The sequence below is a fragment of the Lipotes vexillifer genome, unplaced genomic scaffold (assembly GCF_000442215.2).
Source record: "Lipotes vexillifer unplaced genomic scaffold, Lipotes_vexillifer_v1.1 scaffold421, whole genome shotgun sequence".
Classification (NCBI taxonomy): domain Eukaryota; kingdom Metazoa; phylum Chordata; class Mammalia; order Artiodactyla; family Lipotidae; genus Lipotes; species Lipotes vexillifer.
The window spans coordinates 216,698-233,764 of NW_006781198.1; the positions used below are offsets into that span (position 1 = coordinate 216,698).

Sequence of the window (17,067 nt, forward strand, 5' to 3'; positions counted from 1 at the left end):
TCAGGTGTATTCTGAACCTAGCATTTTCTGAATCCTCCTTTCTTGGTCCTAAATCTGTCTCTCCCCACTTGCCCCTCCACTCCCCACCCACCGACAGTGGTATTGGCATCTTTGTTTGGGCTGCAGAAATCTGACCAGGCAGCAAGCTCTGGATAAGCCCTATAAGAAGAGCCAGAGATAAAAGGACCAGGAGTGGTTGCTGTTGTGTAATCAATCCCACACAAGTGTCATAATTTGTTGCCAGATACTGAAAGAGAAGCTGGTTCCAGCTGATCGTCATAAAAGCTTTCCCAGCCCTTGTGGCTTCAGAGGCTAAAGAGACAGGGTAACCAGATGTACGTGTGGAAAGATGCAAGAGAAATCGGCTCTTGTAAGGTGAGGTGGTCCAATATACCGATTATCAATAGAGACAGGTGAGTCTTTTTTTTTTTTTTTAAAGAAAGCGAAGAATATTTGGAGACAACTTTGCTTGTGTCTCCATCCAGATTTCATGTTAAAAAGAAATCCCGGGGAAAGCGGGGTCAGAAAATGGGAATGCACCACCTAGAGGCATTTAGATTTCAGTTTATCGCTTTTTTCTTTCCCAGGTGGAGTTTGTTTGCTGTTCTGGTGAAGTTAAACAGTAGTTAAACAGTTGACTTCGCTGGAAAATGATATTATTTTGAAATGAGGCTGGGTTTCCCATGTCAGTGACCTGCTTAGCGGGAGAGCAGTGGGTCTGGGACAGGATTTCAGACTCTGTGCTGCCGCAGCTCTGAGCATTTCTCGTCACCATAGGAGCAGGGAGTAATGAGAGCATGTCTACTTTCAGATTCTGGTCAGGAGTGCTGATTGCACTGGGTTCCCTCTGCCCTAGAAGTTCACCGTGTGGCATTTCAACACACATAGAAATAGGTAAGTGCCGACCCCTTGTCATGGTATTAAGGACAGTATATCTGTCAGAAATGTTAAGGAAGGGATTTAAAGTCTAACCCGTGTATTGATAATGAGTTTCCCTGCTGCACTGAGCCGTGGGGTAGTGGAGAAGAAAAAGCCAGAGATGGAGTCGTCCAGGATTGGGGATTGACTACTGGGGTGAGGTCCGTGGAGGAACAGGAAACCTCTTTGGTCATTGGGTCCCTGGCTGTTTCTCCGCGTGGGGAAATAGGAACTGGATAAACTAGGGGTTCCCGTGAAGCAGAAGAACCAACAGAGTGGGAGAGGAGAAAGACGGGTGGAATATGGTAGGAGTGGGGAATTTATGCTTGTTTTTACATTTCCAAGTATATGTAAAGGACGATGTGTGGCCACGGGAGTGGGTCCCCTGAGTCAAGTGGCTTTAAAGATGGTTGGCTTTAGGGAGGGCAAGGAATGGTCCCTGGCACTAGAAATGCCCAGAATGATGGCAGGATTTGGGGAACACAGGGGTACAGCAAGCTAGTGCCTATGAGCTCAGGGGCAAAGGCTGAGTTACCTGGATAGAGGTAAATGGTAACACAAAAAGTTGTTTCTTGGACAAAATGTATTTGTAATGTTTTTTAACTCTTTAGATAATAACAATATTTTATAGTTATGCTACTTCCAGAAGATTCAAAACAGAACAAGATTACAAATAAAATATAAAAATTTATCAATGCAAAACAGACCTAGCATATTGACCTCAGCTGGGCAAGAACTATATTATCACAGAATTCTATGATCTGAAAGGACACTAGAGGTCACTGAGTCCAGTTCCTTTATTTTACAGCAGAGGAAACTGATCCCAGGGAGTTTTCACAGCTCACTTGTTAGTGATCTGGTCAAGAATTACATATCCTGGCAGCTGGTCCAGTGCTCTTTCCATTAAACATCTATTGCTGGGCTTCCCTGGTGGCACAGTGGTTAAGAATCTGCCTGCAATTGCAGGGGACACAGGTTTGAGCCCTGGCCTGGTAAGATCTCACATGCCACGGAGCAACTAAGCCTGTGCACCACAACTACTGAGCCTGTGCTCTAGAGCCCGCGAGCCACAACTATTGAAGCCCGCACGCCTAGAGCCTGTGCTCCGCAGCAAGAGAAGCCACCGCGATGAGAAGCCTGCGCACCGCAATGAAGACCCAATGCAGCCCAAACTAAATAAATTAAATAAAATAAATTTATTAAAAAACCCAAACATCTATTGCTGAAAGGGAGTCAGGAGACAGTGGAAAAGGAAATTGGACCTAGGTTCTAGTACCAGCTCTGCTGTAAACTACATGGGTGACTCTGAACAATTCACTTTCTCTCTCTCCTTCTGCAAAATGAGGGGGCTGAACTTCTTAATGAATTCGAAGTTATTTTGCACATCTAAGTTCTCTGAAAATGAAATTGCTGAAATTATAGCAGTGGGCCAAAGAGGAACAAATATAAGTGGGAATATTCAAGTTTTTAATCTTTGGATTTTAAAAATTAGACATGAAATCTAAAAATTTTTAAAAATCAGATAATTCCTTATGTTCAGTAGTTGCAAAACAAAGGTGCTAATACTATGTTAATATATATTAATCTAATATATGCTCAATATAAAACATGTAATAAAAAATAGTAAACATGTTTATGTGGACATAATTGAAGGCAACTCCTAATCTGCACACTGAATATTTTTCTATAAAAGGCGATTAAAACAACACTTATTTACTAATAACTTATTTCATAAATATCCTGGTTCTTGTTTTCACCTCTTATGTAGGGCCTGTGTGGATGGTTGAAATTTATGTGAGTTAATTATTAGAATTGGCCTCATTCAGTGATTTGGGTTTATAAATCACTGGAATCCTATATACAGGTTATTTGTGGGCTGTGACCTTGTCTCTCTTATGATATAAATGCTTATAATATGGTAGTGGCTATATTTTTGTTGTATGAATTTAAAAAAAATTGGATGTGACTTCCAGTAGAAATAAGGTATCACCTTTGAACGTCTCTTCATAATTAGTGTTCATTGATTCTAAGGAGATTCAGGGTGTGGGTGCACGTATCTTATGGGTGTGGGCATGTAGGTGGAGCAGGTGGCTTTTTGAGACTTTTGTCCTTCTGAAGTAATCCAGTGATGAGGAAACACTTAAGGGACACTGATTCAGTCCATGGTTTAGGCCCTGTATTGTATTTCCTACTTGGGTTTATCTACCCCAGTGGGCTGCAAAATATGATGATGACAACTTCTGTTTATTGAGTTCCTGCCATGTGTCAGCCATGAGCTCCTCACTTAGCATTTATTTTCTGTGATTCTCTTAACAAACCTGTAAAGTGGATATTATTTACTTAATTTTACATAGGTGGGAACTGAGGCCTGGAGAGGTTAAGTAACTTACCCAAGATCATAAGAACTAGTTAAGCAGAAACTTTAAATCATCATGCAATTTTGATTTGTATTATAACAATATATTGTTTGAATCTAATTATAGCTAATGAAAATTACTAGTACAAAGTTAACTTTCATTTCCCACTTCCTTGACAGTTACAACCACAAAATTATATATTTTCCTTTTAAAATGATCTCTAGGAAGTTCTGTTTTCAGTTATAGTTGAATTTAATTGATTTATGTATGTATTTCTCTCAGGTCACAGAGCTCTGGAGTTTCTCCACCTTCAGGATAGGACTGTTAACTACAAAGAGGTAAGAAGTTTGATTTTCTTTTTCTTCCTTGGGCATTAACTTTCTCTCATAGGTGACAAACAAAGGTCCTAACAGATACTGAAATAGTAATTTTAAGAGTCATTTATATGTCTTTATAAAACATTAATATTTGGGGTTAAATGTATATGTCTCCTCTAGCACAACTTGAACATATATAATAATTTAAATAATATCATTGAAATATTTTAATTAATGATAGTTTGAAAAATATTTGAGAGCATTTAAATTTAAATCTTATAAAGAAAGGTTACACCTAAGATGAGCCATTTATTTTCCACCACTTATCTCTGTGTGCTGTATAAAAATTGCATCACCGTGAGAAGAAGGAAGTATTTATTGAGAAGTATGCCTTGAGATAATCCTTCCAATTTTTCTGCCTACTGTATTCTTGGTAGGACTAGCTGATGGCTCACTTTTAACCATCCTTAAATTAGTTGAACCCATTCTGGCCCTATACACTATTTCTAGTCCTATAGCTAAATAAAACTTGTGACAAAGATTCTTAAATATTACCTTTGAGAGAAATGGTTAAATTCCCTCATGACATCAGAATTGGATCAAATTATTTACCAGTGAGTCTTGACAATCCAGTATGGAAATCAGTATGGTTAAAAACAGCAACAACAACAGAACTGAAATCTAGCATCATCCATAAATCACGTTTAGTCATTAGTTTCAACTTCCTCATTTACCAATTTAACAGGCCCTCTAGGAAAAAAAACAGCATTTATATTTGATTGTCATCTTCCTTGACCCTGATAGAAAGTCGACAGGAAAGAGGAGAAGCAAGAATCTAATTCATGGTGTGAACAATCAATCCTGAGCAGAGTGAATTTCTAGTAGAGGCATTCAAGCTCCTATCACTAACTTAAAGCATGTTCAATGGACACACATAGTGCCCCTCAGCATTGGTCCTAATCCAAATAGTGATGTCATCATTGGAAATGTCCTGAGGACACACACCTCCCCCTTTTAACTTATGAAGACAGATAGGGATTACTTTACCTTTTATCATGTTGTCAAAAAGTTCCTTTTCAAGGATTGGTGATCTATTTTATATCTCCATATGTGGGAATCTTTGGAGTTTCTCTTTCTCCCTACTAAAACCTGCTCTTTGGTGACTGCTGGACTCATTGGTCCAGTTTGGTGAAAGGACAGAGAGGGAGGTTACCCAAGGGATGCCAGACAGACCCCCACAGGCTGGCAGTATCTCAGCAAGCCCTGCACATTCGGGGTCTGAGTTTTGTTGGTTCTGGGATTATCATTTGCTGATACATCCAGAGGTGACTACATTTTAATGACTTTGACTTACCCTAATCAAGTTAATAAGAGACTAATGCATAAAGCTGAGATAACCAACTTATTAAGTTATAAGAACTGTAAGAACCAAGTGTACCTCACATTGGTGGTCATTATTGCCCTGCTTTTATTCTCTTTCTACAGCAATAAACAGAATGTGGTATGTTAACCAGGAAAGCAAAACAATGGTATTTGGTTGGTTGCTGTCCTCTCTCTGCTCTGCTCCTCCCTCACTGCCCATAGAATAGATTTCGTCTTTTCTGATTATAAAACTAATAGAAACTCATTGTAAAAAAAAAAAAAAAAAAAAAAAAAAAAATTTTAGAAATAACCAATGTTAACATTTTGCTTTAAATCATGCCAGGCATTTTCTCTGCATTTATTAGCACTTTCTCTCTTTTTTTAAGTTACGCATTATTTTGTAAACTTGCCTTTTTTGTCATTTACCATATCAGAGATACAGTCATATATCTGTTCATGTCCATATCAATAGACATCTTCAGAATAATTTTAAACCATTACATACTTTTCTGTACCATAATTCATTTAACCAGTTCCTTAGGTTAACTTTTTATTTTGAAATAATTTAAAACTGATAGAAAAGTTGAAAAAATTAGACAAATAATTCTTGTATGGCTTTTACCCAATTTCCCCAGTTGTCGATAACTTATCCTATTTGCCTTTTGAGCCTCTGTATACATATTGATTTTCCGCTGAGCCATTTGAGAGTTAGTTGCTAACGTGGTAATCATTACCCTTCAACACACCCTTGTGTACAGTAGTTCCCCTCATCCTCGGGGGACACATCCCAAGACTTTCAGTGGATGCTTGAAACCGTGGATACTACCGAACCTCATATATACTGTATTTTCCTATACGTATGTTCATACTTATGATAAAAAGCTTAATTTATGAATTAGGCACAGTAAGAGAAACAACAATGACTAATAATAAAGTAGAACAATTATAACAGTATACTATAATAAAATTATGTGAATATGGTCTTTCTATCAAAATTTAATGTCTTTTTCATTTTATCTAAGCCCTTAATCACACACTGTGGCTGTAACTTTTACAGTTTGAGGTGGCAGCAAAATTAGCACAAATTTCCTTTTCCTTCTTCACAATTTCATGGCTAGAAGGTTTGTTCTTACTGTACCGTGGTTCTTCCTGTATATCTTACTGTATATCAAACTCATCATACACTTTCTTCCCTTATTAAGTCTACAGTGTTCACCTTTTCACTTAAAGGAAGCACTTTACAGCTTCTCTTCAGCATATCCAAATTGCCAGCATCATTATTCTTGTGCTTTGGGGCCATTATTGAGAAAGATAAGAGCTGCTTGAACCCAAGCACTGCGCTACCTTGATAGTAGATCTAATAGTGGAGACAAATGGGAAGGATACACTGGACAAAGGGATGATTCACGTTCAAGGCAGACAGAGCAGGATGGCTTGAGATTTCATCATGATACTCAGAATGGCGCCCAATTTAAAAACTATGAATTTTTTATTTCTGGAATTTTCCATTTAATATTTTTGAATCATGGTTAACTGAAACCAAGGAAAGCAAAACCATGGATAAGGAGGGACTATATTTCCTAAAAACAAGGATACCATATATATACATATATATAACTACTATATGTATCTATATAACTACAGTATAATAATCACAATCAGGAAATCAACATTGAAATAACACTATCACCCAATCCTCAGGCTCTTACAAATTTCACCAGTTGTCTCAATATACTTTATGGTTCCAGGAGCATGTGTTTAGTTGTCTGATCTCCTCCAACATGTAACAGTTCCTCAGGCCTACCTTGTCTTTATTGTCCTCAATAGTTTGAAAAAGTACAGTCTAGTAATTCCGTAGAATGCACCTTCATTTGGTTTTGTCTGATGGTTCCTCATGATTAGATTCTCCTGCAGGTTATTTTTGGGCAGAAATATTATAGACCATTGAAGTGATGCTGTATTCTTCTCATTGCCTCTTACCAGAAGGCACATGATGTCAACTTGTACCATTTCTGAACTTTTATTTCAACTATTGTATTTTTCAGTTCTATAATTTCCATTCAGTTCTTCTTTATATCTTCTATTTCTTTGACTCTTGTTTGTTTCAACTGTGTTCGTAATTGTTCACTGAAGCATTTTTATGATGGCTGCTTTAAAATATTTGTCAGATAATTCAAAAAGTTCTGCCATCTCAATGCTGGCATCTACTGATTATCTCTTTTCATTCCTTTTGACATCTTTCTAGTTCTTGGTATGATGAGTGATCTTTGACTGAAACCTGGACATCTTAGGTATTAGGTTATGAGACTCTGGATCTTATTTAAACTTCCTGTTTTAGTTATCTTCTTCTGATACCACTCAGGTCGGGGAAGGGGTCAGGGGACACTGCCTCCTAACTGCCAGCTGGGGTTAGAATTCAAGTTTCCCTACTGGACCTGCCCTGATGCCTCTCTGGCCAGGATGGGTAGGAGTGCCTAATTGCCGCTCCTCACCATGGCCTTTACTGATGTCAGAAGGCAGAGGTGGCCTCTTATTGCTGGCTGGAGGTGGATGTCCTGACTTCCCCTGGGCTTCTTCTGACACTGCCCCCCTCCCCAGTGGGGATGGGGAGAGATTCCTTGTTACTGCCAGTTAGGATTGGATGCCTAGGCTCTCCTCATGGTCTTACTGACATCAAAGGGTAGGGGTAGGGGGCAGGATGGGAGGGATGAAAGTCCTGGCTCCCTCCTTAGCCTTTTCTGATACCACTGTAGTTGCAGCTCTGGGGCACCTTACTGCAGCCTGGTGAGGGGACAAGTCTAGGCTCCCCACTAGACCTTAGCTGGTGGTGAGGAAGGGTGGGGCCACAGGTTTTTCTGTGATGTTTACCTGGAGTAGAAAGGTTATTGTGTAGAAGTCCTCTGTCTTGCTAGGCTGTCCGTTTCCTGGTTCTGTGGCTAGAGAGAGCAGGCTTTTGTTGTGGCATTGTTTTGTTCTGTCTCTACCCATTGGAGTTTCTTGGTGGATGGCTTTTCCATTATCCAGTTTGGGATATATGAAGTAAAAAGAAAATCCACAGAACTCACCACAGTGTTATTCTTCAGGTGCTGAGTTTCTTAGCCAATCTCCATACTTAACTCCACCTTTAAGTCATCTTATATTCGTTCTGTATACAATGCCCAGGGTTTCAATTGTATTTAGCAAGAAGAATAGGGAAAAGTACACCCACTTCTGGAAGCAGAAGTCCTACTGATGTTAATTTTATCACTTGGTTAAGATGGTGTCTGCCACATTTTTATATTGGAAAGTTAATAAATATTTTCTACTTTTTAAATTAATTAGTGAATATTTTGTGAGGAGATATATTGAAGTAATGTAAATATCCTGTTTCTCCTCAAACTTTTTAGCATCCATTGCTTATTCTTGCCTGAAATAATTTTGATGGTTGCCAAATTGTTTATCTGATTCCATATGAGTTAGCATTCTGCTGTAAGGTAGAGCTTTTCCTTATTCCCCATTTATCTATTTCTTTGTATTAGTATACAGTCATGGATTCCTATTTTATTCAGTGGTTCATATCACATTACTAACATTATTTATCTTGATGCTCAAACTGTCCCAGATTTCACTTGAAGTTGGCTTTTGTGTCTCTTTACCTATTTAAAACCCTGAGTTCACACAAAAACATCTCCAGTTCCAACCCATCAGCACAGGATTTATTCTAGCTTTCTCCATGTGTGTATCTGTAGCTCCTTTCTCCAACAGTGAGAAACCTGGCCTCCATCGTCCTCAATATATATTCTTACATGCTAGATCTCCTTGTATGTGATCCATTACCTGGCAAATCCCTTCAGCCCTGGCCCTGCTAGTCAAATCCCCTTGGCCCAGAAACAAATAAAAAAAAAAGAAGGAAAAAACAGGGAAGACATACATGACCAAGAAAGGGTTAATATCCTTAACTGTTCATGTATTTCATTGAAATTTCTTTATATTCAGATTTAGAAATGGATTCACTTTTATGGTCTATTTTTTAAAATTATTTTTTCATTTTTGCCAATTTCATATGTGAAGATGGTATTTTGTTATTGGTTTAATAGACATTTAAACGATTGATTTACTATTAATGAGGTTAAATATATTTCAAGTGTCTATTGGCTATTTCTATTGCCTCTTCTGTGAATTGCCTATGTCTTTTTATAAATTTTATTTTTGGCTGCTCTGGGTCTTTGTTGCTGCATGAGAGCTTTCTCTAATTGGGGCGAGTGGGGGCTGTTCTTCACGGCGGTGCGCGGGTTTCTCACTGCGGTGGCTTCTCTTTGTTTCGGAGCATGGGCTCTAGGCATGTGGGCTTCAGTAGTTGTGGCGCATGGGCTTAGTTTGCTCCACAGCATGTGGGATCTTCCTGGACCAGGTCTCGAACCCATGTCCCCTGCATTGGCAGGAGGATTCTTAACCACTGCGCCAGCAGGGAAGCCCTTGCCTGTGTCTTTTGCTCATTTTTCTATTACAATACTAATCTTGATGTGAAGAATGGCTTATTTATTAAAGATAGTAGCCTGTCATGTGTCAAGTGATTCTTGTGGTTATTTATTTTTCTCTTAAATTTGTTTCTGATGCTTTTAACCATGCAGAAACATTTAAATTTTTGTGTAGTTAAGTGCGTCATCTTTCGTGGTTTCTGCCTGTATGTTTTCCTTAGAAATATCATTCCCACTCTGAGATTAAACAAGTATTCACTTAAAATGTGTCTTGTTAATTTCATGGCTCTATTTTTGACATTTAACTCTCTAATTCATCTTGTATCATTTTGACATAAAGCATGATAGTGATCCAGTGACCTGTTATTGGTAATGTCAACTTCAAGTCAGCATCACCTAGGCTAAGTATGGATTCCCTGCAAAAATGGAATACTCATTGCCGTGGGATTGTGCTAACACAGTTGTTGATTACTCCGTCCTTTATTCATCTCTATCATGCATTAAATTATTATCTGTGCTTGAGTCTGTTTCTTTACTCTTCTGTTTCATTGATCTGTCTCTTTTGGTTCTGATATCATACTGTTTTAATTTCTGTAGCTTAAAAATACATTTTTATATCTGAAGGATACCTCCTCCCTCTGTACTTTTTTTCCCCCTAGCAGTTTCTTGACTATTTTTCTGACACCTTTACTTTTAAAAATTTACTTTAGAATTATTTTTCCCTGTCAAATGACACAGCCTCACTGGGAGATGAAGATTCAACAAGTCTTAATGCATATAAAGTGAAAAACAGTGGCTGGAAGGTAAATATTCAATAAGGTTAATTATTACTTTTAAGTGGCAAAAGTCCAACTCCAGCTATCTTTAGAAAAGAAGGAGACTTTATGGGTTCATGTAACTGATAGCCCTGGGAAAGAGCTGGACCGAGAGGTCTAGATGGTGCTCTCTTTCCTAGTGGAAGACACTGGCCATCCAGGACTCAACTTCTAAGTTTAAAATCCCTGACGAGAGGAAGGTATCTTCCCCACAGCTCTAGCTGAGAAGTCTTGGGGAAAGTTCTAGCTGAACTAGCTTCCATCAAATGTGCAGCTCTGAGCCAAGCACTGTAGTGGGAGTGGATATGCTGGCCTTGTACCCCTATGGTCAGCCTCACCGATCAGTATGGAAGAGATTCTATCTTTAGGAGACTGGGGATGAGACACTGCTTGAAAAAGCAAAAACAAAAAGTAGATGATACTATATTTCCTTATGTTTTAAGTTCTTTGAGGTACTTCTTTGTTCCTTTCATATATAGCCTATGTTATTAGTAAGTCCCTACTGAAAAATTAAAAAGTTGGAGTGCCAGACTTCTACTTTTCCCATGGTGTCAGAGTTCATTTGCAGATCATGGAAACCCCTCTGGCTAGCGTATGCTGAGAGGGGCATAAGACCATGTATTAGGGGATTCAGTGCTGATAAACTGTGAGAAATAGAGGAGCGAGCTCTAAGTTGAGTGTCCAGAACGGATTCCCAGGAAAACACGCAGAACTGGCCTGCCAGGGCCACCATGCAATCAGACAACCACTGTCCCATTCACTAGCTCCACGTTCAGCTGTCTCCTGTGTGGTTTGGAAAAGAAGAAGCCTCCACTTTGACTGTTGGCTCTGGGGTCTCATCACCTCAGCCACCCTCCGTACGAGCAAAATAGATGTCCTGCACTCTGCCTGTGATCACCTGGGCCCCCTCTACCTTTGCTGTGGAAAGGCCAAGCACTTCCTTGCTGGCTGAAGGAGCAAAAGAGGGAAAACTGGGCTCCTCAGTAGAGGCTGGGAAATGTATTCTTCATTTTCTAGACTCTGGTGTGCATCTGGGCACAGCCATAAGGGGGTCAGAATGAGATGGAGTAAGCCAGGCCACCAAGGAAGAATGCTGAAAAGAACACCTCTACCACTGACTTGTATGTCATTTTAATGGGGGAAAGGATATTTTTTAACTCTCCAAAAGCTTATAATCTTAACCTTTAACTTATAAAGGATATAATCTTACTCTAAAGCACAGGTAGCAACTCTAAACATGTGTGTGTGTGTGTGTGTATATATGTATGTATATATATATATATATATATATATATACACACACACACATATATATGTACATATGTCTGTATTTTTCTCATTTCACTGATTGTCACTAGATCATTGAAAATTTTACCACACGCCAGTTCTGGGTCAGAGAAATAGCCTTGGGGAAATCCTGCTCTAGTGGGTGGACAGAAAAAGTGAAAGGAGATAAAATTCAAACAGGTGATTTTTGCTACCGCTTAATCAGCCTGTCTGCTTTTGGTAGGAAAGAACTTGAAGTTATATGTGGCAGGGTGCTGTTTGGATTATACATGAATTTTTATAATTTCTTTATTTACGCCTTCCTTCCTGCACTCCTTCCTTCCATCACCCCCTTCCCCGCCATCACATTGTTCTAACTTCCCATACCTGGAGATTGACTGGGCCTGCTTTTCCCAGACTGTTGACGCTTGCCCCCTAATCTCTATATTTTCCTGCTCCCCAGCTGTTACTTGAACACCAGGATGCATATCAAGCTGGAACCGTGTTTCCTGACGCCTTTTACCCCAGAATCTGCGAAAGAGGTAAGTGAAAGATTTATAGACCAAATGATGTCACTTTTCCTTGGGTGATAGGAATAGCTAGGACTCAAAAAAATATAAAATAACACATTATATTTTCTACTATTGTTGATCAATGACTTAGGTGCATTCTCCATTTAACCAAAGCTTACCTGCTTATGCATAGAAATTCTGAAAGCTTTATTCTAAGCACCCTGACTTGCTTTCCTACTTCATGGCAGTAAGAGAAAACATTTTGAAAGAAATCAAAAGGTCTGAGGTTTTGTTCCTTCTATGTTGTCTGTTAGCATGTGACCTTGAAAAAGTCACTTCCATGCTGAGTCTCAGTTTCCACATCTATAACACAGTAATATCTAATTAATTACTATTTAATAATAGTAATAATTAATGCCTGCTTTGCAGCTTTACTGAATTGCCGTTGCCATTATGCATGTTATTTTGTCAAGTCTTATGCAAATCCAAGGTAGTGTTATTAGTGAACTGGGCTTATGAGTTGTTTCAGTCAGGGCCCCCGGAGGCATAGAAGATACACTCAAACTGAATAATCTGAGGGGAGTTTTATAAGGGGACAGTTTACAAAGGTGTGGACAGGATACAAGAAAATTGCAGGGCATAGTGCAGGGGAGGGGGCAGACACAGCCGCGGGGAGAGGGTCACTTGATGGGGCCAGACCTTGAGTCAGGGACACAGCCAGCCCCCTGTGACCCCACAGAAGGGGAGCTGGGAGAGTGAATACCCCACCCTCTCTCTGCTCCTTTTCTCTGATCTCCTGTCAGTTCTCCCCATTGGCCAAACCCAGCCCACCTCAAGCCAGAGGACAAAGTATTCCATTGAAGCAGGTCACCTCAGAGGAACAGTGCAGGAGGCAGAAGGATGGAAAGTGAGTCTGGGGGAACAATGAACATCCAGTACATTGGGTCGCCGCATAAACCATTTTTGGAGTCTTAGGGTCATCAGCCGTTATCTCTTTTTTTGTCCAATACAGTGGTACATTTAAAGTCAATGAAATGTTTAGAGCTACTCACGCCTCTAGTTACGATCCCAGATAACTCAGCTTTCGTGTTTCTCTGTTTGTACATTTTTGTTTTCCTGTTTCCCTCTTAGTCTGTTCACTATCCTTTCTCCTATTATTATATTTTGCCTGCTTGTTGTAGTTCTAATAATAGGATAACCTATTACTTCTAATTTAGCATTTCCCAGACTGTATTTAGGAGGCTTTAATGTCTCTTGACATTTTTAATAGCTCCTTGATATCTTACACAGAAAAAGAAAGAAGTAAAAATGATTTTTTTGTCAATTAAATTTGAGATACTTTTGCTTAACATATGACCAAAAAACCCCAACACGATAATAAAGGTTCTGAGAAGAGTGTAAGAGGAATGCAAACTCCAGCATTTTCTCTCTTTTTTTTTTTTTTAAAAATACATCAGTAGATAAGATATACCCTCTTATCTGTTATAAAGATTGGGACCAGTATGTGACTGAAGTGAAAAGGTCAATTAGAATTATAAAACATGTACCATTACATGGAATTTCACCCAGACTCCTCCTAGATTTTCTCAGTTTTTCTAAATCTTACCTTTCTCTCATACATACCTACTTCAACAGTTTTCTCTTCTTTGGTGATTCACTTTTATTGCATCTTTGGAAAGGACTTAAATTTCTTAGATACTTAGTTGCCAAAGAAGCCCCTTTTTGAACTCATATTTCATCAATTGACTTAATAAACAGGATTAGAAACAGACATGGCTGACCTACCATAAACTGTAACGAGCCATGGGGACTGAGATGCTTGGGCCTATGCACAGTGGCCTACTAGTTGCCAGCATCCAGCAGTCCTGGGATGTGGCTTTCTTTTGCTTCCAGTCCATATGATTTACAGAGGGAGCAAGGAGCTTCGGTTAATCCAGCAATTTGGTTAAATGAAGTTTTGTCAAAAGAGCTACTGCTATACTTAATTCTGGATTTTTGCTGTATTCTGTAGAATAGGAATGGTAAGTTTATCTCTAGGAAAACTGTTGGAGAAAATCAGATTGCTTAGTTTCAACTTCTTTGAAAATCATTTTCAGAGAAACCAGTGATTTAAAACTGGTTAGTAGGTCCTTGTTTTTATATATATATATATATATATATATATATATATATATATAAAATACTTTGAAAACCCTGGCAAGAAGGAAATGTGTGAGGGTGTTTAGAACCTTGGGTCTTAACTTGTTTTTATATATATATATATATATATATATATATATATATATATAAAATACTGTATATCTGTTAATCCCAAACTCCTAAATTATCCCCCTCCCTCCCTTTTCCTTTTGTAACCATAAGTTTGTTTTCTGTGTCTGTGGGTCTATTTCTGTTTTGTAAATAAGTTCATTTATATCAAGCACAGGGGACTATATAACCTATAATGGAAAACAATCTGAAAAAGATGTATATGTATAACTGAATGACTTTGCTGTATACCTGAAACTAACACAACATTGTAAATCAACTATACTTTGATTAAACAAAACCCGATTAGGTTATTTTTGGTTTAACAACAGTATAAAAAAAGTTGACCTGAGAGATCTGAGTCTGGAGTTTTGCTTTTGATTGCCCCTGTGACATGTGACACTCCTTGAAGAATCTGGCACTTGAAGGTTTTGAGTAGATCTCAGTTCCTGTCTTTTTCACCCCTCCTGTGGGAATAAAGAGGCATATGGGACACCCCATTTAAAAATATTATAAACTCAAATGCTTGAAAGCCTTTGGAGTATCTACTTTGGTCTTTTGTGCTGTTAGGGAGGCTGACTGTGATGGAAAAGAAGATTGAAAAAAAAAAACCCAAAACCGGGCTTCCCTGGTGGCGCAGTGGTTGAGAGTCCGCCTGCTGATGCAGGGGACACGGGTTCGTACCCCGGTCCGGGAAGATCCCACATGCCGCGGAGCGGCATGGGCCCGTGAACCATGGCCACTGAGCCATGGCCGCTGAGCCTGTGCGTCTGGAGCCTGTGCTCCGCAACGGGAGAGGCCACAACAGTGAGAGGCCTCCTAAAATTCAAAAAAAAAAAAAAAAAAAAAAACCCAAAACCTAAAAAAAAAAAAAAAAGGACAACTTATCTCCTTAGCTTTAGGGCACAGAACTTAAACACTTCCAGCTTCTCTTGCAGCCCAGCTGTTTCCAGATGCTATGAGCAGTTAAGGCTCCTTTTTCTTTTGACTGGCCCTTCTGTTCTAGAGGCTTCCTTAGAACATTGACTCAGGAAAATAAGAGGCTTGGAGGGAAGGCGAAGGGACGCAGCAACACATCAGGTGGTGGTGGAAGATCTGATTGAGAATGTCCAACTTTTTAAGGAGGAATTCTGAGGGTTGCTTTTGTTTTGTCAGGACAATTCCGTGAAGTGTCAGAGAGTACTCACTGGACTCCATTTCTTAATGCAAGCATTCATTATATCCGGGAGAACTACCCCCTTCCCTGGGATAAGGTAGGCACAGCCTCTAACCCTAAAGATACTCAGTTCCTGCCAAGTACTCTTTCTGCTCCTACATTAACCCCATTTGTGACCCGCAACCCCACCCCAGACTCTGTGAGGGCTGCTCACCATTGTGCCTGCAGTGCCAAACACAGCATGTGGGACATAGTAGATGCCTAGTTAATACCTGAATAAATGATGGTTTTGTGTTTGTATTTTGAAATTTATACCTTCAGTTTTATCTGCAAAAATGATGTTTTTAAAATTTGGGCTATGTCACTTGGTCATTTTGTTCTAATAGTAAATTAATCTGAAAGCAGTTCCAAGGCACTCGGAAACATTTCAAAAAGTCCTTTATGTTTTTTGGGAAACTACAATATACCTGTCTCTGATTTTTTTGTTAAGTCTCAATGATGGAAATGAATTCATCTGTATTAATCCTTTAATAAGATTGTTATAAAATAACCCCCACCACCACACACACACAACTCTAATTTGCTCATTTGGCAGGACACAGAGAAATTGGTAGCTTTCTTGTTTGGAATTACCTCTCACATGGTGGCAGATGTCAGCTGGCATAGCCTGGGTATTGAACAAGGATTCCTTAGGACAATGGGAGCCGTGAGTACATATCTTCAGGTTTTAATGGCTTTATGGGAGTGATACTGTCATACCCAAGATCCAAAACTGACCCTCTTAGGAAATGGAAAACTTTAGGTTATTCAGATTCACATGGAAACAAGACTTTGCCCAACGCCGTCTTTGTTAGATTTCCATCTTTCCTGTTCATTCCTCTTCTCTTACTCTTCTTGCTTCCCGGGTAAATTCATCCACGTGGGCAGAATGACTAATGTGCACTGAAAACAGCGATGGATGTGATATTCTGTTTTAGTCACAAACAGTATTTGAGAAATTGTATGTTTTATTCAAGCTGTACCACTTAACAAAGGTATAAATACCTACTACTTGGTTCTACCGTATTTAAAAGTAAGTTCACATGTTTTTGTTTTCTTTCCTTCTTACTTTTCTATATGAGGATGCCATATCACCACTAAAAATTGTGATATTACCTGGTGACTTATCTTCTGAAAGTCCCCTCTGGTCATTCATTGATATTAATACCATTCTGTACCAACTTTAAACTTGCACTTAGTAGAGATTTTGCATGCATCCTATTCGATGCAAATGTCTGCAGTAGCTTTATCTGTCTCAAGATATTAAGTATACAACTCAGCTGCCAATATCATTTTTTAACAAATAAAGCAATAAAATTAAATGTTTCTTTGAAAAGTGAGTCCATCACTAGGCATTCTCAACAATCATTGGGTTAGGCTGTCACCTCTTCACTACTCACTTCATTGTGGGCTTTAATTTGTGAGATATAACAGATGGGTCTCTTTCTTTCCTCAGATTGATTTTCTCGGCTCCTATTCTGAGGCACATTCGGCTGGTGATTTTGGTACTGTTTATTTACATTTACCAGATTTTCTTTTTCTTTTTTTTTTTTTTTTTTTGTGGCGGTACCCGGGCCTCTCACTGTTGTGGCCTCTCCAGTTGCGGAGCACAGGCTCCGGA

At 39.0% G+C, this 17,067-nt stretch overlaps 1 protein-coding gene across 2 annotated transcripts in view; it reads left to right on the forward strand.

Annotated features, from left to right (window-relative positions):
• Positions 1-764: 764 nt before the first annotated feature.
• GPLD1 (glycosylphosphatidylinositol specific phospholipase D1) overlaps positions 765-17,067 on the forward strand; it is a 48,623-nt gene continuing 32,320 nt past the window's right edge. Inside the window, exons 1-6 of one of the 2 annotated variants that reach the window (XM_007454513.1) lie at positions 765-894; positions 3,558-3,613; positions 11,956-12,034; positions 15,407-15,504; positions 16,003-16,113; positions 16,903-16,951. In XM_007454513.1, coding sequence (XP_007454575.1) covers positions 798-894; positions 3,558-3,613; positions 11,956-12,034; positions 15,407-15,504; positions 16,003-16,113; positions 16,903-16,951 — 490 coding nt within the window. In that variant the 5' untranslated portion in view covers positions 765-797. The remainder of the gene's footprint in view (positions 895-3,557; positions 3,614-11,955; positions 12,035-15,406; positions 15,505-16,002; positions 16,114-16,902; positions 16,952-17,067) is intronic. The other variant, XM_007454512.1, reaches the window with a different exon arrangement.